Source organism: Petaurus breviceps, unplaced genomic scaffold (genome assembly GCF_028583685.1).
Source record: "Petaurus breviceps papuanus isolate PSGF00001 unplaced genomic scaffold, PetGlider_PUasm1.0 90564, whole genome shotgun sequence".
NCBI classification, from domain to species: Eukaryota; Metazoa; Chordata; class Mammalia; order Diprotodontia; family Petauridae; genus Petaurus; species Petaurus breviceps.
Window position 1 is genome coordinate 4,148,681 of NW_027187275.1, and position 27,814 is coordinate 4,176,494.

A 27,814-nucleotide genomic window follows, 5' to 3' on the forward strand; every position below is an offset into this window, starting at 1 on the left:
TATATATATATATATATATATATATATATATATATATATATATATATGTGTGTGTGTGTGTGTGTATATATTTTCATTTTGCAAATTTTATGTTCTATCAATCAACCAGGATTTTTTAGATCCCTACTATGTTCTAAGTACCTTGCTAGGTCATAGGGATACAAAGACAAAAGTGAAACAATCCTTGGCCTCAAGGAGTTTACAGTCTATTTGGGGGAGCCTGAATGTATATAGAGGCATACAAATATATAAAAACAGGTACAATTTGGGGAGGGGAGCACTATATTTGTATATATCATATGGACACACATACACATATATACATGCATATTCATATGTGTATGTATGCTATGTATATATGCATATATATATATTTGAAAAATTGCTAATCAGATAGTTACTAAGTACAAAACACCGAGTTAAGTGTTAGAGAAATTAAAACAGCTCTGAAAAATGGCTGTGAGGATTAGGATAGAAGAAAGACCAGTCCTCTGGGTGCTACTGTCAGAGTAGTTCCGTTTATTTGCTTATCAATAGCAGTTAATCAGTAGTTAAAGTTGATGATGGCAAAGAAGGTGGTCCCTTATCTAGAGAATGATCCTAGAGAATGATTTGGGGCTTGGGCTAGAAGCAGGGCCAAAAGTCTAGATAGGGGAAAAGGCATTGCAATTCCCAAGGGGCCTAGGTCCCTGGTTCTGGGCTATCTCCACCCCAGTACTGGTTAGGGGTTGGTGGGGGAGGTTGAGGCAGTGGTGATAATTTGATTTGCCTCACACATGCTGCTTCCTGTCTCTCCCTCAGCATTCTTTGACATTTCTGTTAGATTGAGTATAGATTTTCAAAATATTTAGTACAGTGCCTGGTATATAGAAAGCACTACGGTGTTGTTATTGCTACTGTTGTTAAGGTGGTTAGTATGGTGAATAGAAGACTGGACTTGGGGGTCGTGAAAGCCTGAGTTCAAATCCTGCCTTAGATGCTTACCAGTTGTGGAACCCTGGGCAAGACATTTAACTTTTATCAGTTTCCTCATATGTAAAATGGAAATAAATGTATTGATCTAAATTTATATATAAGGTCATTCACAAATTATCATGTGAAGAAAGATATAGTAGTGTCTCACATATAACTCTAATATTTTCTTTTTTTTTCAAATTAATTTGTTTGTTTACTTTTAGTTTACATGATTCAATTCCACAATTCCTTGAGTTTAAAATTGTGTCCCCCTCACTCCCCTCTCCGCTATGGTGGCATATAGTCAAGTATAGGATCTATAAATATTTTCACATTATACATTAGTCAGGTTATAAAGATAGACTGTATCAGATGGAATGAAAAATGGTAAAGAGGACATAAAACCAAACAAGAAAAGGAAAAACATCAGGTATTTTGCTTCCCTCTGTATATAGACTCAGTTCTTTCTAGTTCTTTCTCTGGATGCACGTATTTCTCTCCATCATGAGTCTTTTGGGATTGACTTGTATCACTGCATTGCTGAGAAGAGTCCAGTCTATCAAAGTTGTTCATCACACATACGTTGTGTCTGTAATTGTGTACAAATTTCTCCTGGTTCTAGTCTTCTCACTCAGCATCAGTTCATATAAGCCTCTCCAGGTAAATATGAAGACCATCTGCTCCTTGTTTCTTATAGCACAATAGTATTCCATAACATGCATATATCACAACTTGTTCAGCCATTCCCCAATTGATGGGCACCCCCCTAATTTCCAATTCTTTGCCACCACAAAAAGAGTTGCTATAAATCTTTTTGTACATATGGGTCTTCCTCCCACTTCTATGATCTCTTTGGGATATAACTAGGAGTGGTATCGCTGGGTCAAAGGATATGAAATTATTTATAGCCCTTTGGCATAATTCCAGATTGCTCTCCAGAAGGGCTGGATCAGTTCACAACTCTACCAGAAATGCATTAGTGTTCCAATTTGTCCACATCCTCTCCAGCATTGGTCATTTTCCTGTTTTGTCATCTTAGCCAATCTGACTGGTGAGATGTGGTACCTCAGGGTTGTTTTGATTTGCATTTCTCTAATCAATAGTGATTTAGAGCATTTCTTCATGTGATTATAGATATCTTTAATTTCTTTCTCTGAAAATTGCTTGTTCATATCCTTTGACCATTTATCAATTGGGGAGTGACTTGAAGTCTTATAATTTTGACTCAATTCTCTGTATATTTTAGAAATGAGGCCTTTGTGAGAGACATAGGTAGTAAAGATTCTTTCCCAATTTCCCACCTCCCTCTTAATCTTGGTTACATTGGCTTTGTTTGTACAGAAGCTTTTCAATTTCATGTAGTCAAAATTATCCCTTTTACATTTTATAATGTTCTCTAATACTTGTTTAGTCATAAAGCCTTTCCCTCTCCACAAATCTGAGAGGTAAACAATTCCTTGTTTTCCAAGACTGCTTATAGTATCAACCTTTATACCAAGATCATGCACCCATTTAGACTAGATTTTGGTATATGGTGCTAGATAATGGTCTATGCCCAGTTTCTGCCATACTATATTCTTGTTTTCCCAGCAGTTTTTGTCAAATAGAGAGTTCTTATCCCAAAAACTAGGGTCTTGGGGTTTATCAAACAATAGATGACTATAGTCATTGACTTCTGAATCTCGTGTGACTAATCTATTCCATTGATCCACTCCTCTATTCCTCAGACAGTACCAAGTAGTTTTGATGACTGCTGCTTTATAATACAGATTTAAATATGGTATAGCTAGTCTGTCTTTCCATGGGCCTTTATTGCATATAATTTTTATTGCATCATGATCTAAAAAGAATGCATTTAATATTTCTGCCTTACTGCATAGAATTGTGAGGTTTTTATGCCCTAGAAGGTGGCTGATTTTTGAATATGTGCCATAGACTGCTGAGAAGAAAGTATATTCCTTTTTATCACCATTCAGATTTCTCCAGAGATCTATCATACCTATCCTCTCTAAAATCCTGTTCACTCCTTAACTTCTTTCTTGTTTATTTTGAGCTTAGATTTATCAAGTTCAGAGAGGGAGAGATTAAGGTCTCCCACTAGTATAGATTTGCTATCTATTTCTTCCTCTAATTCCTTTACCTTCTCCTCTAGGAATTTGGATGCTATACCATTTGGGGCATACATGTTAAGTAATGATATTGCTTCATTCTCGATGGTGCCTTTTAACAGGATATAGTTTCATTCTTTATCTCTTTTAATTAGGTCAATTTTTGCTTTTGCTCTATCTGAGATAAGGATTGCTACCCCCGCTTTTTTTTTTTTTACTGTAGCTGAGGGAGGATATATCTTATTCCAGCCTTTTACCTTTACCCTGTGTGTATCCCTCTGTTTCATATATGTTTCTTGTAAACAGCATATTGTAGGATTATGATTTCTAATACATTCTGCTATCCTTTTCTGTTTTATGGGACAGTTCATTCCATTCACATTTACAGTTAGGATTGTTATCTGTTTCTTTCCCTCCATCCTATTCCCGCCCCTGTTAATGCTCATATTTTCCCCCCTTCTCCCTTCCCCCCCTTAATAGTTTTCCTTTTGACCACTGCCTCCCTCAGTATTCCCTTATCAGCCCCCCTCCCTTTTCCTCCCCTTTCCCCTTACTTCTTCCCTCCCTACTAACCACCCCCCCCACTTTCGTAGCCCTTTCCCCCTCCCACTGTCTGTAGGATATTTTTGTACTTAATGAAGTATGTTATTTCTTCTTTGCACCAATAGTGACAGGAATAAATCTCATGTGAAGCTCCTCCCCCTACCCTCTTTCCCTCTAAAATGATATTTTTTTAGTTTCTTCTCCATAGACTCCTATGTTTAACTGGTTGTTATTCCCTCCTTGCACCAGAACCAATGAGGGAAAAGCTCATATGATTCTCATCTCCCTCCCTTCTTTTCCTTTGCTATACTATTTTTATGCCTCTTTGTGTGGCATAATTTACCCTTTTCCACTTCATTCATTCCCTTTCTTCCACTGAAGTCCCTTTGTAGCCCTTAATAAGATTTTCTTAATTGTCACTTTGTGTATTTTATACTCATACCCTCTATTTGTCTATAACCAGTTTGCTCTTATCAATTAGCAGGGTGTGTATGTGTGTGTGTGTGTGTGTGTGTGTGTATTTTCCTTGTTTACCTTTCTATGTCACTGTTGCATCTTGTAATTGGAGGTTGAATTTTCCATTGAGTTCTGGCTTTTTTATCAGAAAGGTATGGAACTCTGTTACATCATTGAATGACCATCTCTTTTCCTGGAAGAATATGCTCAGTCTCGCTGGGTATGTGATACTTGGTTGTAATTCAAGCTCTTTTTGCCTTCTGGAAAATTGTATTCTACTGCCTCCAATCTTTCAGTGTAGAGGCTGCCAAATCCTGTGCGATCCTCACTGTGGACACTCCATATTTGAATAGTTTCTTTCTGGCCACTTGAAATATTTTCTCTTTTATCTGGTAGTTCTGGAGTTTGGCCACAACATTTCGAGGACTTTTCAGCTTGGGATCTCTTCCAGCAGGTGTCCGGTAGATTCTCTTGATTTCTATTTTACCCTCTGGTTCTAGTATTCAGGGCAGTTTTCCTTAACGAGCTCTTGGAAAATGTTGTCCAGGCTCATTTTTTCATCCTGATTTTCTGGTTGGCCTATGATTCTCAGTTTATCTCTCCTGGATCTGTTTTCCAGGTCAGTTATTTTTCCATTGTGGTATTTTACCTCTTTTTCGAATTTTTCATTCTTGTTGTATGGTTGACTAATTTTTGATTCCTCATAGAGTTATTTGTTTCAATTTGGTTGATTCTAGTTTTTAGCAAATCATTTTCCTTGGTTAATTTTTGGAGCTCCTTTTCCATATCATACACTTTTCTTTTTAGAGAGATGTTTTCTTCATTATAACGTTTTTCTAATTCTGCTATTTTGGTTTTGAGAGAATTATTCATTTTGTCTTCTATCTCTCTCATTCAGTTTTCAAAGTTCCTTTTGATCTCATCTAGGAGAGCTTTCTGTGCTTGGGATCCATTCCCTGTTGATGCTTCAGCTGTGGGTTTGGAGTCCACATTGTCTCCCTCTGAGTTTGGTTCCTTCCTCTGAGGATAGTAGGACTCCAGAGTCTTTGTCTTTGTAGTCTGCTTTCTACCCATTTTGAGGCAGGGCCCTAGCCACGCCCTTCCTCTAGGGATCCCAAGCTTTTACTGTAGAGGCTTTTGCCCTGGGGCAATAGTTACTATTTTTTCAGGGAGGGGGTGGGATTGTAGCAGGTGAGGTTTAATCTGTCATCCTGGTCTTTGGAGGTCCTGATAGGAGCTTGTTTTTTTTTTTTTTTTTTTACATTTCTGGGCTATGAAGTGGTAGCCCCAGGAGTATTTGCTGTACAGGACAGGGCCTCTGTATTTGGTTCTTACTTTGCTCTTTCCAGTCCCAGCCCTTTGGTGATAGGCCTGGTAGTGGCCTTTGTGGTTGGTGGGACAACTTGCCCTCTGAGTTGATCAGGCCCCTTCCAGGCACCTTCCGGACCTTCCTCCGAATTCTATTTTGTCACTTAAAGGTGAATAATATCCCTAAGTAAATCTCAACTTAAATTATAAAAATTATATCACTAAAAATTATATCAGTAAAATATTTAAACATTCTAGTTAGCAATGAAATACTAACATTTGGGGAATACAATTAAGTTCTGTTTGTTAATGTGGAGAAAGTAATCTATGTAGGACAAGACAAGCAAAAAATATAAGAAGTATTGCATTTATATCTTCTATAATAGAAAGCTAACATCTGGGATATTTTTAACAACTCAATTTCCAAAAAAGGCTAAGAAAAAAATATAATGAATTCATGTTCTTGTCCTCTAGAAAGATATCACAATTTCACCACTTTTACCCATCTTGCAAAAATATTTTGCCAAAGGAAAGTGATTTCCAACATACAATTTTCAAACCACTTGCTTCTTGAAAAAATCTTTTACAAAGTTACATTCTATGTTATTCATTTCAAGTAAAAGGATTGTTTATACAGTTTTTGGCAATTTTTATTACTATAAAGGTTTTAATGTCATAATGGTGAAGTTTTGAGAAAAGAAAAAATGTTTTTAATTTAAAAGAGTGCAAAAATAAAAAAAAACAGAAGAATCAATCATAAACTATTTGGTAGCATGTTTTAGGAAACATCTTACTCCTTGTAATTGGTGGAGTTGATTTCACTTCATGACTAATGGCAAAAATGAAATGACTTTAAATGGCCCATTTGGTGATTTCACCTAGCTGTGCTAGTCATAAACATTTTCCAAAAGATCACAATGAAAATGATTGCAGACTGTGAGTCAACATCTGTTGCAGAGGATGAGAAAGTAAAAACATTCTAAGAAGATCCTTGACAAGATCCTCCAAAGTAAGTTAAAATATACTTTGATACTAATTTCATTACAAGGGTGGGCATATGAGTGGATAGCTCAAAACAGGAAGAGAAAATTTGGAAGTAAGCATTAAAAGAGGCTAAAGGCACAAAGACAGTATAGAAATGTCACGTTTATACCATCAGTATTTTGACAAAGTGGGACAGGTAGGTGACACAATGGATACAGTGCTGTCTGTAGTCAAGAAGACATGAGTTCACATTCAGTCTTCAGACACATACTAGCTGTGTGACCCTGGACAAGTCATTTAACCCTGGGCAGAATCAGCAGAACACAACTATATAAAAATTATATTTCCTATTCTGGCTCACCACCCAAAAAAGTGTTTACTTCCTCCTTTAACTTTCCTGGAATACTCTGAAGTTCTTCTTTATTTTTCTTATTAGTATTTACCTACATGGCACCATGTTATTTTCTATTTTGTAGAATACTTTTCTACAAATGTGTCATTTTCTCTATTAGACAAAAGAAGGTAATATTTCTCATCATGGCACACCCACCACTTTCAACTCAATGGGAGGCCCAACTATGGCTCAGGTTGGTCATGGTCCCAAAGATACCTGTTACAAGATTCCCCAAACAGAAAATAAAAACAAAAGATAGGGATTATTGAGGTTTTTATTTTAAATGTCATGAATACCATTATGCCAGTTAGGAAATGAGAGGGACCTTTGGAATCATTCAGTCTTGTGAATCAGTATGTTTTGGAAAAAATAACTTTGCACTTTTGACAAAATGAAGTATCAATTTGTTCCTAATACACCTAGGATAGTGCTGTATACATAGAAAATGTTTAATAAATGTTCAGTTATTTGAAATTTTTGATTAAATTACAATATTATTTTAGTCACACAACGAAAACCAGGAAATACTGAATACCATTGTACATACCATTTTATTTTAAAAATCGTGTTTGTGTCTTCCCAAGTAGAGAGCAAGGATTTTGCATATATGTACAACTCAAATCAAATAAAAAAACTAAAAACATCCACTAAACTGATGCTTTTGATCTCTTGACTTGTTGCTTATTTTTTTATGATGGAACACTGTAGAAAAATGTCATCAGCATTTTGCCAAAAGCAAAAAGTTCTCTTGCCAGAAGATACTGATTTTCAAGAATTAATGACTTCAAAATAGTCTCTCCCTTTCTATTTGAATAATACTATTCATAACATTAAATATTAAAAAAATGACAAATTCCCTTTTTTTCTATCTTGAGAACTGTGTAACTGGTATGTGTGATGGTTCTGGTCAACTTGAGCTGTTGTCAGGACCACTAATGTATTGGATGGCACCCTGTAGGTAAATAATCATGGGAAGGAGGATGATCTGAAGGGATGGCAGAGGATGGAGAGAGAAGAATGGCAGAAGTACCTAAAGTGATCCTTAACTATTATTCCATAATATCACTAGTTCCTAGATAGTGTTGTAAGAATCTATAAAATTAATTTGGATTTTATGTGTTTTAAAATGCAGGGGAATTGTGGTATACTTAACTAGCCTTGCAGTTAGGAAAACCTGAGTTCCCATTCTACCTCTGACACAGGCTGGATGCTTGTGTGACCCTTAAAATGTCACTTAACTTCTTAGTGTTCTAAACAATTCTGTAACTGTGACTTGCAAGGAAAGTTCCAGACTGAGTTGGTAAAAGGATTTTCCTCATCATTTCCCTATACCCATGAAATCACATAGTCAGTCCTGATCGAGTTCTCATACTTAAACGTAGGAGTTAGACCTTTTGGAATCTGTACAGTAAGAAAATCCTCAATGATACATATCCAGCAGAAATATTTCCACAGAAACAGTTAGAAATGAATGCAAACTCGCCGTGCAATATTACCTACAGGCTAGAGAGCACCTGCAGTGAAAAAAATAAAAAATAAAACACATTTCTTGTGGCTCAGCAAGTGGGTTTACTCAATGTTTTCAATTCATTGGTATTATTATTCTCCTTTAGAATCCACAGAAGAGGAAGAAAAAAATGCTCCCCTTCTGACATTGTCAATAAGTAACATTATACATTATGATTCTCAAAGCTCATAATAACAATTTCCATAAATATTCGGAGCATGTTTAGATTGTGAAGTAATCCATGTTCTCCTCCCAACTGTTCTATATCCTTTTCTTCTCCACAGAAATATACAACAACCCCACCCCATACAACCTCCCAAATTTTTCATTTAAGAAAAATCAGGTATATTATACAAACACAGCAAGGCCAAGGTTACTGAACAATTAAAGAACTGATACAAAATGTGCCTCATGGGTAACATTTTCACTCATTTAATTTTTCATAATGTTTGAGAACATTAATTATATTGCACACAGATACCTATGTAGTTTCATTAGATTTCACATTTGCCATTTGGTAATAATAGTGCACACACTAAAAATATGGCTTTTACCAGTCACAATGAAGGGAGATCAGAACCTGCTGCATTAGGGAACGTTAAAGAAAAAAAAAAACTCTGTTGCTGCTTTCATCCTTTACCTTTGTCAAGAAGGAAGAAATTTCTATTTTTTAACTTCATACTAAAGATAGTTTGGGAGATCATATACTGGCCTGCTTTAGTCTGACTGCATCTAACTTGGTCCCCCTGAGTTCTCAAAGATAACAACTAGGGATATTAAAATGATTATGGGCAGCTCATCAAATCCTAAAAGATAGAAAACACTACAGGATACAATGTGATTAGGACCTGTATATTAACATTTATTCTATTCAATGCCCATGAGATTCGTTTGCTATTTAATCATAACAGTCCCTCCTATTCATCTATGTGTTGCTTCTTTAAGCATTGCAGGAGTTCATAATCTGGAATACACTGAATAGGGGTAGGTTCCATGGACAGCCTTTAGAGGGTCTATGAATTTTATGGGGGGAAATACATCTTCATCCCAATAGAAATAGTTTTGTGATTATATTTTATTTTATGAATTTAAATAAATTATTCTGAGAAAGGGGTCCACTGGTTTCACCAGACTGCCAAAAGGGTCCATGACACATAAAAATGTTAAGAACTAGGAACTTAAGGTTACAAACTGAGTCTCCAGAGTATCTTCTTTTTTTTTCTACTTGTTTACATGGGCAAATTCCAAAATTCAGTCTACAACTCTTCATCTTTAGATGCCATTAATGGATATCTATTTCAATGATTTAAACTATTATTTATTTGTAGATGACTCTAAAATCTATTTATATTTCTGCTCTCTCCCTAAGATTATGTCGCATGCCCATTATATTATATTTCCATTTGCTATCATTTCAAATTCAACACATCTAAGATGAAATTCATTATTTCTCCCCCAAATGTGTATATACTCCTGATCCATTTTTCCTATCAATGTTGTCAACAGAATTCAAGTTAACCAAGCTGAAATTTCATTATATACATTATGATTCTCAAAGCTCATAATAACAATTTCCATAAATATACTAAATGGTGGAGAATAATTTTATTTCCTAACTCAACTAATTATCCCTTTCTTTACTATATGTCCTTATAGTTAAAACATAATTCCTTCAAAACTTCTCTGGAATCCATTATTTCTTCTTGCCCTTTCCGTTCATACAACTATGATAACAATACAGAATTTTATCCCCTGGACTCCCATAAAAATCTCTAAACTGATATTCCTGTCTCCTCCTAATTTAGTCTCTCCTGGCTGCCAGAGTATGTTAAGTGTTTAATTTTCATTATGATTATTTACACATTGGACATCATCAAATGCTACAAATAAAGGCTTGATTTATTGTTTTGTTGATTTGCTAGACTTAAGAAAATGATGGAGATCAAAGTTAATAAAGAAGATTAAACTTAAAAGCATGTCCTGCATACATCCCCCACCTCCACTCCCCCACTCCACCCCCGCTACCCCCAGATTGCTGTTTGTTAAACGTTTGCCAGCACACCCTGCTTCTAATCCATCTGGCACACCACTACTTAATTAATTTTCCTAATGCAACATTTTCATAAGAGATCTACAGGCTAAAAACCATTCAAAGATGACCCATCACCTAGAATAGGACTCATTTTCTTTTTTTTTCTTTTTTTTTTGCATCATGAAACTCTTCGGCAATGTAGCAAAATCTGTGGACAAACATTCACAAACAACAAAGCAAAAATGTCATTCTCAGAATATTTTTGAATGCATAAAATATATATGATTGCAAAGAAACCAATTATGTTGAAATAGAATGATCAAAATGCTTTAACATTAATGGAATTAATATACCCTATAATCAGATTTAAGAAGCCCTAAAGGATAAATGTCAAATTCCTTAGCCTGTCATTCAAAGTACCATATAACAAAAATAGCCTCAAGCTGCCTTTAGAAATTCATCTCCCTATATTCTGGAATAACAATTACTTGTATTTATATAAATCTTCAGAAGTAGAATATATTGATATTGTTGACCCACTTGACAGGTAAAGAAACTGAGGCTCTGAAGTGATTTGCTCAAGGTTATAGCGGTAGTCATTGTCAGAACCAGAATTCACACTCTGGTCTTCCGCAGAATAATTTAATGATCTTTCTATTATATCTTCCTTATCTGTACCTCTGTCAGTCTACTAACTCTTCCCCAAAATAAGATTATTTATGTGACATGTTTTACAGGTTTTGTTGTGATTAAGTTACCTTTGCATTCTCATTCTAGAATACATTTTTTTCTTCCACCTATCAACACCATACTTTATTAATACTACAAAAGAATCACAACTAAGTGTTGGAGAATAATTTTATTTCCTAACTCAACTAAGGATAAGTAATGCTGAAAATACTTTGGCTTTGAGGGGAAAAACAGTAAACAAATTACACTTGGGATATGTTCATCTTGATGCAGCTATCTGAAAATCCAAATGTTTAAAAATTCATAGATGCATTTCAATATTGGAGGATCATGATAGCACATTTTCAAGCCTCTGTTCCTATTCCATTATTAGTATATCCTGACTTCAGCAAGGTCTTTTTTATCTTATTTTTCAATATTTACTGATATTCAAGGTAATCCATGCATTATTAATGTGCACAGTTCTCTTAGAATACAGTAGACACTGAATCCCTAGTCAGAGAGAAAAAAAAAAAAAAACTTCTAAATCCCTAATCATTTCAATAAATTCTAACGTAATATTTTGTACATTGGGAATCATGGCATTTTATTTAAGGAAATCAGTCTGGCCATGATGAGCACTATAGAGTGCAGTCTGAACAGACATCAGTTCAAAGAATCAGATGTCAAAGTGCTCTCTCTAATGTCCCTTAATCATCACACCGATTAGTGCTTGAATAGTGCTGTGATTAAAAAGACTGCTACCATTGTATACCTATTCATACTACTAGCATTCTACGTATGTTCCATCCATTAGTGTCTGAATAGGGTAGCGATTAGAGAGACAGCTGCCATTGTATGCCTATTCCGAAAACAGCTAAACTCAGATATTTATTTGCAATGAACACCAAATAAATGTTTTGCGAAGGTAAAATATACTGTTAGACTGTGAAGACAATTTAGCTGATTTCTTTTGTCCAGAGCATCCTATTTTCCTACATGTAATAATATTTCTTATTTGTAAATATAGTAATATATTTTATTAATATATTTAAATATACATATTTTGTTTTATAGACATAGTTTTCACACACATCTGTTTTATTATACTCTACTTATTGACCTACAATAAGCCACACAATCTTATACTGTAATTGTAATGATGATCCCAGGCTAGGGCAGAAAATGTAAGACTTTTTTGAATGTTGAAAGCGTCTATAAAAATTAAAACTATTTCCATTACAGCTCTGTTGATCGCATTAAAAAATACTTCGGATGATTTGATAAGATTTTCAAAGAAGGGCATCTTCCTTCCAAAAGAGAAATTTCTTAAAATGTTATCCATTTGACATATTTAGATGAAACAAGGGACATTTTTATTCACCTTGTTGGGGCTAATACTTCACAATGGATATTCTTACAATTGTATCAGAAACAAAAAAAGTCCTGAATGTTTATTTATCGATTCATCCTAAGAACTAAATAAAGATGGTTATGAATCAATGGTTATACCAGAAACAAGAAAGGTGTGGAAAAAAGGCAAGAGTCCATTATATCATTATGTAAATTAGATGACTAAAGAAAATTTGCCCAAGTAGTTTATGCCCCCCCCCCAAAATTCACTTAAAAATTTCTGAGGACCATAATATTCACAAATATTCTCCCTATTTGAATTCAACAAATACTTAGTGCCTACTACAAGCAAAATATTATGTGAAATGCTTGAGGAAACTCAAAGACTATTGCCCTTGGGGTATTTATATTTTAATGTGTTTTTTTTTTCTTTCTCAGTGTCCAGATCTTAATGCAGTCTTCTTTTCACTCTTTGCCACTACTCTTAGAGTAAATATAAATGCATAGAGGCAAAAGTAGACTGTTCTTTATCAGTTCCTCATGTCTCTCTCTCAAAATATTTTGTCTAATGAAAACAAAAAAATAGTATCAGTTCCTCTGGATCTATTGCTATGTGTGTAAACCCAAATTAAAAGAAACTGAAATCACAGATTACAGTTTCCATGTGACTTTAACAGCAGGAATAGAGGTGCTCAGGAGTTGGAACAGGTTTTTGTAGAAAATGGAAAGTTGATTATTTTTGCTGACAAAATCAAAGTGACTTTTTGAGACAGCAGAATTATACTTCTAGAGGGCCAAATTCTCAGCAATGAAGCCAAATCATGAACCAAGTATCTATGTGATACTCTTAACATTCTAATTAGCAAATAGGGTAGCCCAAACTTAGCATCATTGTTTATGCATTATCCAAGTGAAACACAAGACAATGGCAACATACAAGTGATATGGTTGACAATTACAAATGAGTTTAATTTGTGTGTCACATGGACAGGGAGGGATTTGGGATCACACTGAAGTAAATAATTAAAGCTCTCCTGTAACCTTAGCCTCAGGAAATCAAGAGTTGGAGCTACTGTCCCTTGTTGGGCAATTATCATTTTGCAGCACATTTTCTACCTGTGAAAGAGAATCTGTCATTGTAGCATACTATATTAGTATTCTATAGCATAGGCTGTCCAAGAGAGATTCTAACGTATCATGATGCTCAAAGTTATTATAGACCTAGATAGTAAAACTAGATACAGCGATAAGATGGCCCTTTCTTTATTCTAATTAGATTCAAATGAACATTTATCTCGGATCAATCTTTAATATCACCTGTAATATCTGTAAGATGTACAGAATTTTTAAGACAAAGGTTCTTACACTGGGATCAGACATTTGTTAGTCCTTTGACCATGGAAAATTTAGTTAACTTCTCTAAGTCTCAGGTTCCTTATTTGCAAAATGGGTATTTCATTAGGATAAGATAGGGAACACTTAGGTACCTTTTTTGTTTTATTTTTGATTTTTGGCTCTGGGTTTTGTTTTTGTATTTAAACATTGTTCTATAATCATGAATTTACAGGGGAGCAAGAGATAGGTTACTCATTAAATGGATATATCGCTAGCTTAAGACAATCCACAAGGATATCACATTGATTAAGTATTGATCACTGATTAGCCATTTAAAAAAACAGCTTGGGAAAAGTATAGAAATATGCTCCCTCTACACTGAAGTCAATGGTCATCCTTTCTCTTCTCCAAGGACATGACACATTATGACCTTTTTCCTGAAGCTTTCCCTGGTTCTCCTATCTCATATTTCTAAACAGTCTAGCCCTCTCACTGTATTCTCTTTATCACACTGTGATTTTTGTTCTCGTCCTCTTTCTATCCCCAACATAGTGGTTTGCATACATTCAACAGTTGCGTAATAGATGCTCAGTGAATAGAAACAGATTAAACTGAACTTAAAAGGAGACCTCCTATAAAAATTCAATACATCCTCTTGGCCTTGACCTATTCAGCTTTTTTGATTTATGAGTTGGTGGTGATAAAAGAGCCACCAATTTTGTGCTGGATTTGGTCCACTACAAACTTATGTTACATAACCTCTACTGGGCCCTAATTCCAGCAAGGTAATTCTTATATAACCCCTATAAATTAATTTATTGTCCCACTCACCACAGCAGCTCTTCCAAACTTTTTCATCTCTTCTCAGATTCCCCACAAATCTCCCTCCCCTCATTCTCTCAACTAAGAACCTTGCTTTATATGTTACTGAAAAAAAAAAAACTTAAAACCATTTGCATTAAATTAAGACCATTTCCTCTTCATTTAACCTCATCACACATCACCATGATGCCTTGTGCCATTGTCTCCTCCTTCGTTCTCATCTAACATAATGGGGTGGCTCTTCTCCTTGCCAAGGTCAACACCTCTGCTTGGATAAGTGATTTTGTTCTATTCCCTGTTTTTCAGCAGATTGGCCCCTGTATCATCCTCACTATCTTTATTATATTCGATCTCTCCTGTCTACCCACTCCTTCTTACTCCCTACAAACATTCCCAGGTCTCTCCCATTCTCAGAAAAAATTCTTATTTTATTCACCTATCCTTACTAGCTATCATCTTATATCTTTCCTTTTTGTGGCTAAACTTGAGAAAGCCTTCTTCAATCAGGAGCATCTGTACTTCCTTTCCTCTCACTCTCTTCTAATCCTCTGTAATCTGGCTTCTGACCTCATCATTCAACTGAAACTGCTCCTTCTGAAGTTACCAGTGACTTTTAAATGGTCAAATCTTATAGCTTTTTCGGGGATCTCATCCTTCTTGACCTGTCTGCAGTGTCTGACACTGCTGAACACCTCTTCTTTCTAAGTTTTTGGGACACTGCTCTTTCCCCATTTATTTCATACCTGTCTGGCCTCTCATTCTTAATCTCCTTTGATGGATCTTCATCCAAGTTTTACCAGCTAACAGTGGGTATCCTCACAAGCCTCTCTATCCAGGGCTCTCTTCTCTTTGCCCTCTGCACTGTTTCATTTGGTGATCTCATTAGCCTTGATGAATTCAATTATCATCTTTATATAGAAGATTCTCAAATCTACTTGTCTAGGCCCAGTCTCTCTCCTTATCTCCTGTTTCATAGATCTGCTAATTAGACATCTCAAACGAGATATTTCATAGACTCCATACTCTCTGTCACTCCTTAAAGTCAATAAGTTGTCAAGTGATGAGGGCTCATACCAGAGTAGCAACAGTGTCAGAACAAAGAAAGGGGCATATACAGAAAAAGACATTATAAAGGCAGAATAAGGAGTCCAGGATGATATCTAGGTGGTAAATCTTGGAGACTAGAAGGATAGTGGTGCCCTTGAGAGGAATAGGACATTTGAGAAGAGGTCAAGGTGGGGGTTGAACTGGAAGAAAATCAGTTCAGTTTTGCATATGTTGAGTTTAAGATGCCAACTGGACATCCAGATCAAAATATTCAAAAGGCAGTTGAAGATATGAGACTAGAAGTGAGGAAAGAGGTCAAAGCTGGAAAAAAGTAGAACTAAAAGTCATACTATAGACATGATAACTAAATTTTAAGGAATTAGATTGCCAAATCAAATAGCACAGAGGGCTCAGCATAAAGCCTTGGGGACCATCCAGGGTTAGTATAGGAGACCCAGATGGAGACCCAGCAAAGGAGACTGAGAAAGAGCAGTCAGGGAGGTAGAAAAAGAATGAGGAGAGAGAAATAGCTTCCAGAATGAGGAAGGTGGCAATATTCCATCAACACTAGAAGTAGTATCAGGAAGACTAAAGCTGGAGATAGTGACAAAAGACAAGGACAAATACTGTGAGGAAAAGAAGGAACAAAGAAAGTAGAGGACATCTGCTTAGGATGGACAAGATGATGACAACTGACCAGAGAAAGAAGGCAGAGCCACTTGAATCTTACTTTGTTTCTATTTTTTTTTCTTCAAGGAGAATGATCACGACACTGGAAGAAACAGAATAGAAATGATTAACAGTGAATTAGCATCCAAGAAAGTTAAGCAAATAGAGAGACAGCTCCTAGTTGCCCTTGATGAATTTAAGTCACCAGGTTCAGATAAACTGTATCATCTGGTCTTGATAGAATTAGCTGATGAATTTATTGAGGTCTGTCAATAATATCAGAAAGATGGTGAAAAGAGTAGTTGGCATAACACTGGAGAAAGGTAAATACTGTACTGTTTCTCAAAAAAAAAAGGAGGAACAGAGAACAGAGTCTGCAAAAAATAAGCTCATAAATTCTTGATGTTGATTTCTTGGGAAAATTCTAGAATGGACAATTAAAGAGATGGTAGATGAGCAACAAGACAGGGAAGCATTGATTACAAACAATCAGAATGGTTTCATTGAGAAGAGATTATTCCAGATTAACCATTTTCTTTTCTGTCAAAATTACTTAACTATTAGAACTAGGAATGCTTGGGGTGGCTAGGTGATGCAGTCAATAGAGCACCAGCCCTGAAATCAGGAGGACCTGAGTTCAAATCTAGTCTGAGACACTTAACACTTAACTAGCCGTGTGGCCTTGGACAAATCAATTAATCCCAATTGCCCTGCCTCCACACCTCCAAAAAGAAAAAAAAGAAACTAGGAATGTTATAGATAGGTAGCTCATTTAGATTTTAGCAAATTTTTGATTGAGTATCTCATTATTCTTGCAGAGGCGAAGACATATGAATTAGACAATAATTTAATTAGACAGGTTCAGAACAGATTGAATGGAGAGATTCAAAGAGTACAATGTCAACTTTTAATCAAGAGTTAAGTATCAATGTGGCAAGGGATCTCCAGTGAACTGCCTGACACATCTATGCTTGCCTCATGCTGTTAAACGTGTTTGTCAATGAAGGCATATACATTACATTCATTGGATTTGTAGGTGACATGGATCCGAAGCGGGGAGAAGTTAGCTAACTCAATAGATGACAGTCTGGATAGAAAATAATCTTGAGAGATACCATGATGAAACTAATAAGATGAAATTCAAAAGGGATGTATAAAAAGTCTTATACATAAGTCCCCCCCCCACAAAAAAAGCACATGCAATCTTGGGTTGTGATAAGAGGAACACTGCTTCCAGAAATAGTTAGGTGATAGTTTCATTGTACTTTGACTCATTCATAGTTGGAGCAGAGAATAGACTGCTTGATCATACGTGGGGAGGACCTGAGTTTAAATACAACCTCATATATTGTTTAATTTTGTGATCCTGGGAAAATAACTTAGCTTCTGCCTGCCTCAGTCTCCTTATCTGTAAAATTGGGATAATAATAGCACCCACCTCTCATGGTTGTCATGAGGATAACATTTATAAAGTGCTTTGTAACCCTTAAAGGACTACTTAAATGCTAGCTGCTACAATAATAAAAATAATAATGATAACAACAATGTGAAGACTGGCAAGATGAAGGAACAGAGGATGGTAAAAATTCCTGGGTCCATGGTATGTAAGAATGAGTTGAAAGGACAAGATATGTTTAATTAACGTGGAAAAAGATTCATGAAAAAATATGATAGCTGCTTTTAATCAACTCAAGGTTTATTGTATGGAGGAAGGATTGGACTTGTTCTCTTTTGCTGTAAAGGACAGAACTAGGAGTGATTGATAGAAGTTGTCAAAATACAATTCTTGCTTGATATCAAGAGAAACTTCTTATCAATCAAAGTGGAACAGTGTTTGTTCCAAGGTTATAGGTTCTCCTTGGAATTATTAAGCAAAAAACAACAACAACAACAACAACAACAAATTATTTGTCAGAAACATTATAGTAGGTATTCTTATGTGTGAATGGCAAACCATTCCAATATCTTTCCCAAGAAAATCGCAATTGGGGTCATGTAGAGTAAGTTACAAATGAAATGAACAATAACAACATGAATTGTACAAGATGGTTGTGAGGTCTTAAACACTTTGACTCTTGAGGCAACCAGGTGGTTCAGTGAATAGACTTGGAATCAGGTAGACCTGAGTTCAAATGTGGACTCAAGAACGCACCAGCTGTGTGAGCCTGGGGAAGTCATTTAGCCATTACTTCAGTTACATCATTTGTAAAATTGGAATAATAACCACACCTACCTCCCACCAGAGTTGCTGTGAGGATCAAATGAGATAATATTTGTAAAGCAACTTTGTATAATTTAAATTGCTATATAAATACTGTTCTTGCTGGGTCAATAGTCAAAATTAAAACAACTTTATAGTAGTTCTCTCAAGTGAATATGTGAAAAGACATTCCTATCTTCCTTTAGGGAAGGATGGGAAGCCTTGTTTTAAGATAGGTGTTTATATCTATGAACTGAAAGCTTTTAGTCCTAGGAAGCAGTGCTATTTGTAATATAGGCATATATTTCTATGTATATGTAAATATAGATATTCTGTATATCCCTATTCTAATATGTTATTTATAAATAAAATTACAAAAAGTGTATACACACATACATATAAAGGGCTTACAGGAGTTGTATTAGTATTGTGTTTAGCAAGGAATCTACATTTTTCTTTTGAAATTATATTAGATTACTTTTAATTAATAAAAATCATTTTTCTCTTCCTTCCATGACCTCCTCCCCATTGTATAAAAAAGAAAAATAAGAAACAAAGTTCTTGTAAGGTTTGTTATGAGGACAAATTGTAGCAATATTTGTAAAGCATCTTTAAAACCTTAAGCCCCTGTATAAATGTTAGCTATTATTACTATTAATTATTCTCAGTGTAACAAATATACATAGTCAAGCAAAATCAATTCTTCTACTGGTCATATTCAAAAGATATATGTCTTTATGTATACCTGAATATATCACATATTTATGAGGAAATAGGCAACATAGTTTATCATGACTCCTCTGGAATCATTGCTGATGTGTGAATTCATAAGAGCTCTTAAATCTTTCAAAGTTGTTTGCTTTTCCAATATTTCATAAACATAAATATATGTATGCATGTATACATGTATGTAGTATAAATGTATATAGTATAAATATAATATATGTAGTATATGATGCATATATTATATATTATAAATTATGTAGAGTATAAATTATTATAGTATATAAAGCATAAATTATTGTATAAGTTATTTTTGTATAAATCATTCTCCTGGTTCTTTGAACTTCACTATTATCATGAGAAAATCAATCTTATAGATATCAACCTCCTTCTTAAATGTCTTTGACTTGGAAAATTTTGTTTCAAAAGGTCATTTCAGCTTTCATGGAATGGGTATGCTGGGAAAGTGGTCAATTACCTCCCTCAGTACCTTTCCCTTTCCAACTTAATTTTAGAACCTTCTCCCTTTTCCTCTTCCTTTTTCAAACTCCAAGTAATTTCTGGTTATCTAAACGAGATCCTATTGTGTATTTGAATATCTCTGCAATAACTTTAGATTGGGAATCTCCTACAACAAAGTCAAAGATTAAAGTGATAAATACAAGGGAGTTGCCTGAGGCACTGAAAATTTGAGTGACTTGCCCAGGGTCACATAACTATTGAGCTCCAAATACATAGGCCTTCCTGACTCAATCTAGCACCCTTTCCACCCCAATAAGTTAGCTTTAATAATTTTTTAAAAAATAAAATAGGTTTGCCTTTTGTTTTTCTTTAAGAAGCATCCCATAAGCTGTACCCTAGGCTACTTTAAGCTAGTAAAGTATATGCTTACTCAATTACCAAATCATAGCATTTTTGACAACCAATCACTTTCTTCCCTGTTTCTGTATACAACACTCCTAGAATTTAAAAATAAATAAAGTGGAAGATGTGTATCAAAATACCAACTTAAAAATTTAGTGGAAAAAAAACTAATCAGAAATCATTGATTTGTTTACTTTTGTCAATCTCACGAGAGTGATTTTCAAAGGAAAAAGATTTCATGTCTTATTCACACTCAGAGCTTGTCTGTATGAGCTCTTGGTGAATATGAAAAAAGGGGTGGTGGAGGCTCTATTTTTTAATTTGGAAAGGAAAAGTCATCCCATAAGCATGTATGAAAGAGAATTATTAGTTGCTTTGAATTATAAATTTGTAATTCTTTCATTTTGCTGCTTATGATAATAAATCTGTAAAAAGTTTTGCTATGTGAATGATTTCTTCATCCCTGTACAGAATGGCTACTGAAATGAACTCTTATTTTTCTATGATGAAGTTAATTCAACTTGAAATGTTTTCTGTTGTCGAGACATTTTGAAACATTGTTTCAGGAAATGTTTTGGATAATTTTGATCAGAATCAATCAATTACTCAATCATGAAGCATTTATTAAATACATACCAAATGCTTGGAATACAATGAAAAGTGAAATATAGTCCCTAAATTCAAGAAACTTGTATGTATGAACATACACATGTGTATACTGGTATATATGTATGTGTACACACATATGGGTTTGCATGTATATATACATTTCTATGTATATACAAGTATACTTGTATATATGTATATACATATATTCAGTCATTTTTAATTGTGTCCGACTCTCTGTGACCCCATTTAGGATTTTCTTGGCAAAGATACTCTGGGGTGGTTTGCCATTTCCTTCTCCAGTTCATTTTACAGATGAAGAAACTGAGGTAAACAGGGTTAAGTGACTTTCCCAGGGTCATACAGCTGGTGTCTGAGGTCATATTCATCTCTATCCACTGTACCACCTAGGTGCCCACTATCCCTAGGACTAGATGATTATTCATCATCCAAGGCATCTCCCTATTGTCCAGCGAATTGTTACTCCAGAAAAAGATAAGGATTGTCATATTACTAGGTCAGCATTAACCTTACTGTAGTCCCAAAGTCATTCTACCTCACAACTGTAACCTTTCTGTGAGGCTCTCTCAGCATATGAAAATTATTTTCCACTTTTAAGAGACTTTTGCTTGATGACTAGACATTACCTGGAAACTTTCCCAAATTAACCTTCTATTGCTTTCTACAAAAATAACTATAGTATGAAAAAAGATTTTGCCTCATTGAGTTTTAGGACTTAAAAACACTAACATAGGTTCTTATTTAGGTTCTGTTAATAATTAGAAAATACCCATATGCTATTTAATAAATGAGGGGAAAAAGGGAGGCTAGGTGGTGCAGTGAATAGAGCACCAGCCCTGGAGTCAGGAGGACCTGAGTTCAAATCCAGCCTCATGCACTTAACACTTACTAGCCATATGACATTGGGCAAAGTCACATTACCCCTCCAAAACAAAACAAAACAAAAAATAAATGAGGGGAAAAGCACTGCTAATAATAGTATCAGGGTAGCTAGGTAGTATAGTAGATAGAGTGTCAGCTCTGGAGCCTGAATGATTCATCTTCCTGAGTTCAAATCTGGCTTCAGACACTTACTAGCAGTGTAATACTGGGTAAGTCACTTAACCCTGTTTTTCTCAGTTTCTTCATCTATAAAATAAGCTGGAAAAGGAAATGGCAAACCAGTCCAGTATCTTTGCCAAGAAAACCCCAAACTGGGTCACAAAGAGCCACACATGACGGAAAAGAATGAATAGCAACAGTATGAATGGCAAAAAATAGAGAATTCTATAGAAGAAAATAAAGGTTCTTGGGGAAAAGCATTCAACATATCTCCATTCAGATGAATTTTTAGTATAGAAAATCAGAAATAATTAAATTATTAATATTCTCAAACTTCAACTAAATGTATTTTATAAATATTTTGAACTCAAGGAACTTGGAATGATTTTAGAACAATAACAATTGTGATCCTCCAATATCTACATTCCTAAGAGTGAGGCTTAGTCTTCTGTCAGACTTTAATTGTCCTAAATATGTCGGTTTTGTTTTTTTTTTACCATTGATTGACCTACCTATAAACCAAGAAGTCCCTACGTACCCAACAACTAGCTTAGTCAGCTACATTTAGGGTTAAGCACACAAGGTTAACAAACTATCAGCTTAGCTATCTTCTTTTAAATTCAAGTATTGAATCAGTAGACTTTACTAATCACACTTTCCTTGTGCTTGATAAATTCAGATCATCTGCAAACTGACTACTCTTGAGATCTCCCTCCTACAAAGTCCTTGTAAATCTGCCTAGTGATAGCAAACAGATATAAACAAAACATCTAGGAAAACTGGGCTCTTGATCTGGGTAAGCCCAAAGTCCTCATAATCATTTGCCTGTGGATTTTCAGGACTGGGGAGCCACACACAAGTTTACAACCCTTTGCGTAATAAACTCCTTGCCTCACATACCTTGGAGTGTTTACATTCCTTTTCAGTATCTTCTCATCCACATTTCCTTCACACTAAGTAAAATTAAAATCTAGATTCTTCAGGGTGAATATGAATAGAATTTTTATATGAAATCATGCTTGAGCAGTACTTACAGAGCAGTCTTTATCAGCATTTCTTTTCCAGTGTTTCTTGTCTAATTTCTTACTTGATGTGGAATGCACACTGGCATAATTCTGCATCCGAGGATTTAATCCCAGGATATTCTGTATAAAAAGAAAAGAAAGCATAATATTTCATATTTAAAAGTAACAAAATTTTAAACAAATCAATATATCTCCTTGTCTTCAAAAATGAAAATACCATATACATAATAAGAATCAAATTTGAATGCATACATAGCAATTACAGTGAACTTGCTAAGTAACAAAAAAATTAAGTGAAACTGCACTGTGTGCATGCAATATTTTTTAAACTTTGAATTTTAATACCAATATTTTCAGACCGCTACATGGATGTAATAATGCCCAGATATTCAAAAGAATCAAAACTGCAGGTCACCAAAGATAATAGAAAACTATATGCTGGGCATAAAGAGTTTTCAGCACACAACAAAAATTGCACAAAAGAATGGGTGTAAGAGATACACTGGAAATATGGATAGTATGATTAGAAAATATGAGCCAGTCTTTGGAAACAAACAAGAAATAATATTTTAATGTAAGTATACTGTAAGTAGAGATTGTTACATTCCTTATACTTGTACCTTAAACACCTAGCAAAGTACCTGGAAAATAACAGGTACTTAATAAAATTTTTTTGATTGATAACAAATGGACGGGCTGTATTACCATTGGTACTTACTTAATGTCAAGAAGTCTAAAGGAAATCCCCAAATTAGACCCTCTATAGGGGTCCATGGAAAATATAGGTAAAACTCAGTCACCAAGGTTGAGATTGGTATTTAGCCATCAAAGTCTTGAAATGTTCAAAACAATTGGGAGTAATATACTCAGAAAAGATCATGGATCTAGCCCTGGTAGGATGATTTAGTTCAGTTTTATAGACAAGAGTACAAGTCTATCAATGCTGAGTGATTTAAACAAATTCACAAATGTATTAACTGATAGAACCAAGATTTAATATCAAGTTTTCTCACTTAAAACACAATAGTCCTTCCACTGTTCCCTCTGCTTAGTAGCAAGGAATGTGAAGTTCGAGGTATAGACAACTCATTCAGTAAGTTTGGCAGGGAAAAACAAAGGAGATAATAGCTTCAGTAAGCAACATGTTATAGATTTTTCTTCCCCCTAAGGATAGGATAGATTAGAGGTAGGGAACCTTTGGACTCAAAGTCCTCAACTGTGGCCCTCTGATTGAATCCAAACTTCCCCTTAATAAAAGGATTTGTTCTGTAAAATTTGGACTTATTCAAAAGGCCACACCCAAGGCCCTAGATGGCCACATATGACCCGGAGGCCACAGATTCCTCACCCTTGGGGTAGATAGTATATTCCGAAAGCAAAAAGAGGAATCAGTATAGAATGAAAAATCAGACCATATAATATGCAATAGGGAGAGAATATTTGAATGGATAAGACCTAGGTAGGGGTGAATAACTGTGAGAATATGGGGATATCAATTAATTTTATAAAAGAAGAATGACAGCTTTTAGCAGAAAGGAAGAAAAGAACAAAGTACAAAGATAGAAACATTTTGAAATGAAGACTGGAGGAAATAAGGGACTCAACAGAACATAGTCTCACTCTTGGCAAATTAGCAGAAGGTGGCCAACTATTAGCAGGAAGAATATATTTCTAAAGCTATGAATTGTAGATCAAGACAATGCAGTCCCTCCAGAAATGTGGTAGCAAGTATTAAACACAATAGTAAAAATGCTGTCTTATCAAGGTAGAGAGGTGTAGCAGCAAGCACCCCAAGCATCCTCAGGGTTTGCTGCTAATACAGATTCTTGGATCTGCTTTGATAAAGGAAAGCAACTCAAAATGGGCTAACAAGCTTACTTTAATCAGTCAAACATATATCATTTACCTCGTTCAGGGGAAAAAGGTCAGCACCCCGAACTTCAGAGTGAACAGGCAGAATTATCAAGACAGAGAAACAGATTAAGTAGACAGCTTTCCAAACTGTCCAACCATTACATCCATACCAAACAACATCTGGGTTTCAACATCTGGGTTTTTCAAAGCTGGGGGGCTCTGGACAACGGCTAGCCCAGAGTTTCATCAAATCACAGAACACTTCTCAAAGTGAGCCCCAAAACAAAGCTACACATCAGGGCTTATATAGCCTTCTCCTGGCTCAGAGAATGTAACAATCTTATTGACTCTCTGGCCAATCAAGAAGTATCTACTGAAAAACAAGCCTCCCACCCCAGGCTCCAGGTGCACTTTAGCCTAGGGGCAGGGAAGATCTTCAAAATTTACATTCCCATTACAAGAGGCAACAAGATGATACAGAGGACAGAGTGCTAGGCCTGCAGTCAGGAAGACCTTGAGTTTAAATCTGATCTCAGACACTTAATACCTATGTGAACCCCTGGGCACGTACATTGCTTAATTCTGTTTGCCTCAGTTTCCTCATCTGTCAAATGAGCAGAAGAAAATGACAAACCACTCCAGTATCTTTGTCTCAAAAAAAAAACCTTGATAGTTGAGACACAAGTAAATGACTAAACAACCTTTGTGTGACCCAGGGTGATCAGTAAACCTGTCTCCCTCAGTTGTCTCAGCTTTAAAATGGGGATTCTCAGAACAGTTACCTCACAGTGTTGTTCTAAGGATCAAATGAGATAATATTTGTATAATGCTTAAGATGGTACTTGGCACACAGAAGCTTATTAATGTTTGCTCTCTTGTTTTTCCTCTGTATTGCACTATTGTCTGCTTCATTCTGGATCCTACAGGTCCCAAGGCTATCTAAGACAGCCCCCCCCCCCTTTTTTTTAGCTGCCATGACAAACTATTCACTCCCATTCAGTCTGCAATCTAACAAAACTCCCAGAAGTTTTCATATGAATAAATCTCTAACCTGTCATGCCTTCCCAATACAGCACTTGTGAAGTGTATTTTAAAACTCAAATTTAGGTGTGATTTTGAATACTCTGGCTATCTTTTATATCTCTGTACTATAGTCATTGTAGAAGTGGGAGTATAACACCTAGAACTGAGGGCCGTTTTTAAATGTTTATTACCAAACCCAAATCTATATCCTGCCCACAAAAAATCACCAAAAAAAGGTAAAATACCCACCATCACATAGCTAAACTTTTGGTGACGAGCCTCGCCCCAGTTAGGTAGGATATGGTGAAAGAATTCATGTTCTCTCTTACCAGATCCATATTTCAAATCTTGCAAACTTATTAGAATCTTTCTGACGTTTTTTTGGGGGGTTATTGTATTTTATTTTGTTTTGCTTTGATTTGTTTTGTTTTAGCCTTCAAAAGCACAGGCTCACCTCCATACCACACTGAGAAATCATATTATGGCTTATTTAAAAGTTTCTTGTGACTGAGAATTCTTTTCTTCAGTAAGTTTAATATTTACTTACTAAATTGTCCCCTATACCAACTAAGGAATAATCAATGCTTTTATCACAGTAATGATTAATATCATCTTTCTCAAGACAACAATGATGAATCTGAATAGATCAGTGTTTATATATTTAAACTATCCATTCAAAAAGGCTGCAATAACCAGATTGGGTCTGAGGTTACAGCTTAGTTATTTTAATTGTATAGACATAGACTATGGTGTTGCAGTCAACTCTTTATAATACAAGGCAGTTAATTCAACCTCTTGATGATTTGGAATACTGTTTCTACTATACAACATGATAACCATTTAATATCATATTTTGGCCAAAGTTTGAATTAATCAAATAGACTGCTATGCCTCATTTTACAAAAAACACTCTCTTTCTATCTCAGGCATTCCAGAGACCAGATAAGGCTGGGAGTAGGATCATAAATTCCAAATAGACCCAGCTTTGTTTTGCTCTCTGCCTGAGCCTGGAGGATACTTCTTATGTCAACAAACTAGAAGAGTCTACTTTATGGCCTTTCAGCAGGAGACCCTCAGACTCATGGCATTAACTTGGCTAATGGGACTTTTTCTTATCTTAAGATTTTCTGGACATATACCATGTTATGGATTGTTAATGGTAAAGAAAACACAGATATTCTGGATCATAATTTCATTGACAATGTCATTTCTCTATCATTTATCCAATTAAGAAATTCCTTTCTCACACAATGATTAAACCATTATGGGGATCACAAATTTGTGTGTCTCAACCACCCCTGAATGGGGATGGTCCTAAAATGTACTTAAGCTCTCTCATCCTTTTGTTCTTCAGTCAGGACTTTAGTCCTGCACTCCTTGCGCAAATACTGCTAGCCTTAAGGGAATAAGGAATAAATAATGTAATTTTTCTATCACTATTTGTGTGTCTCCGTTAACCAAACCTTGAAACAGGTCAACACAACATAAACCAGAAACTTAATTCCACATTTCCTTCTGTGCTTATTAGGAAAGAAGATGGCCTTCCCTATTGTGGTTCACACTAACAATCATGATGAACAAGGTGCTACAGTAGAGAAGAAAGAGCAAAGGATCTAGACAAAAGAAGATCTGGGTTTAATTTCGGGCTTGTCACTTACAAGCTGTGTGGCCTTGGTCAAGGTACAAGCTCTCAGCTTCTGTCCCTTTAAATGTAAGATTATCATTGTAATATAAGAATAATCTACCTTGCAGGGTTTTTATCAGAATGAAATGGGAAAATGTGTATAACATAGCTTATAAATTATAGAGTATTATGTAAAAGGGAATTGTAAATAAGCACAAGACCAGAAATATGTCATCACCTAAACAGGAATGTCTTCTGCTCCACTAGCACTGAATTCAGGAAAGATGGTCCAATTTAATTCATTCCACTCTCATGTGATTTTCCAAAGTGATTTAAATTCCATGCAACTGATTAGCAGTGAAATTGAGTTAACAGTTTGAATCTCCAAGGGATTTTAAAAAAATGTCAGAAACACCTCATTTAGATGTCATTGTTGATTGAAAAATAAGCAAATTTTAATAACAAAGGATGGCCCATAAATTTCATCTTTGATAATGGCATCAGGAAGACATGTTTATTCTCCTTGTTTTCCAACCAAAAATGATTAGGGATGTATAATATTAACTTTTTCTAAAGCTGTTATATTTACATTATTTTTCTTTTATTACCTGCAAAGGTTTTACAAGTCCCAAATACTTTCTGCACAGTTTTA

General features: G+C 35.2%; 1 protein-coding gene across 1 annotated transcript in view; it reads right to left on the reverse strand.

Annotated features, from left to right (window-relative positions):
- The window catches only part of DPYD (dihydropyrimidine dehydrogenase), a 1,126,518-nt gene that overhangs the window by 1,018,908 nt on the left and 79,796 nt on the right, over positions 1 to 27,814 (reverse strand). Inside the window, exon 2 of the mRNA XM_069063397.1 lies at positions 22,671 to 22,781. Within this exon, the coding sequence (XP_068919498.1) occupies positions 22,671 to 22,781 (111 nt within the window). The remainder of the gene's footprint in view (positions 1 to 22,670; positions 22,782 to 27,814) is intronic.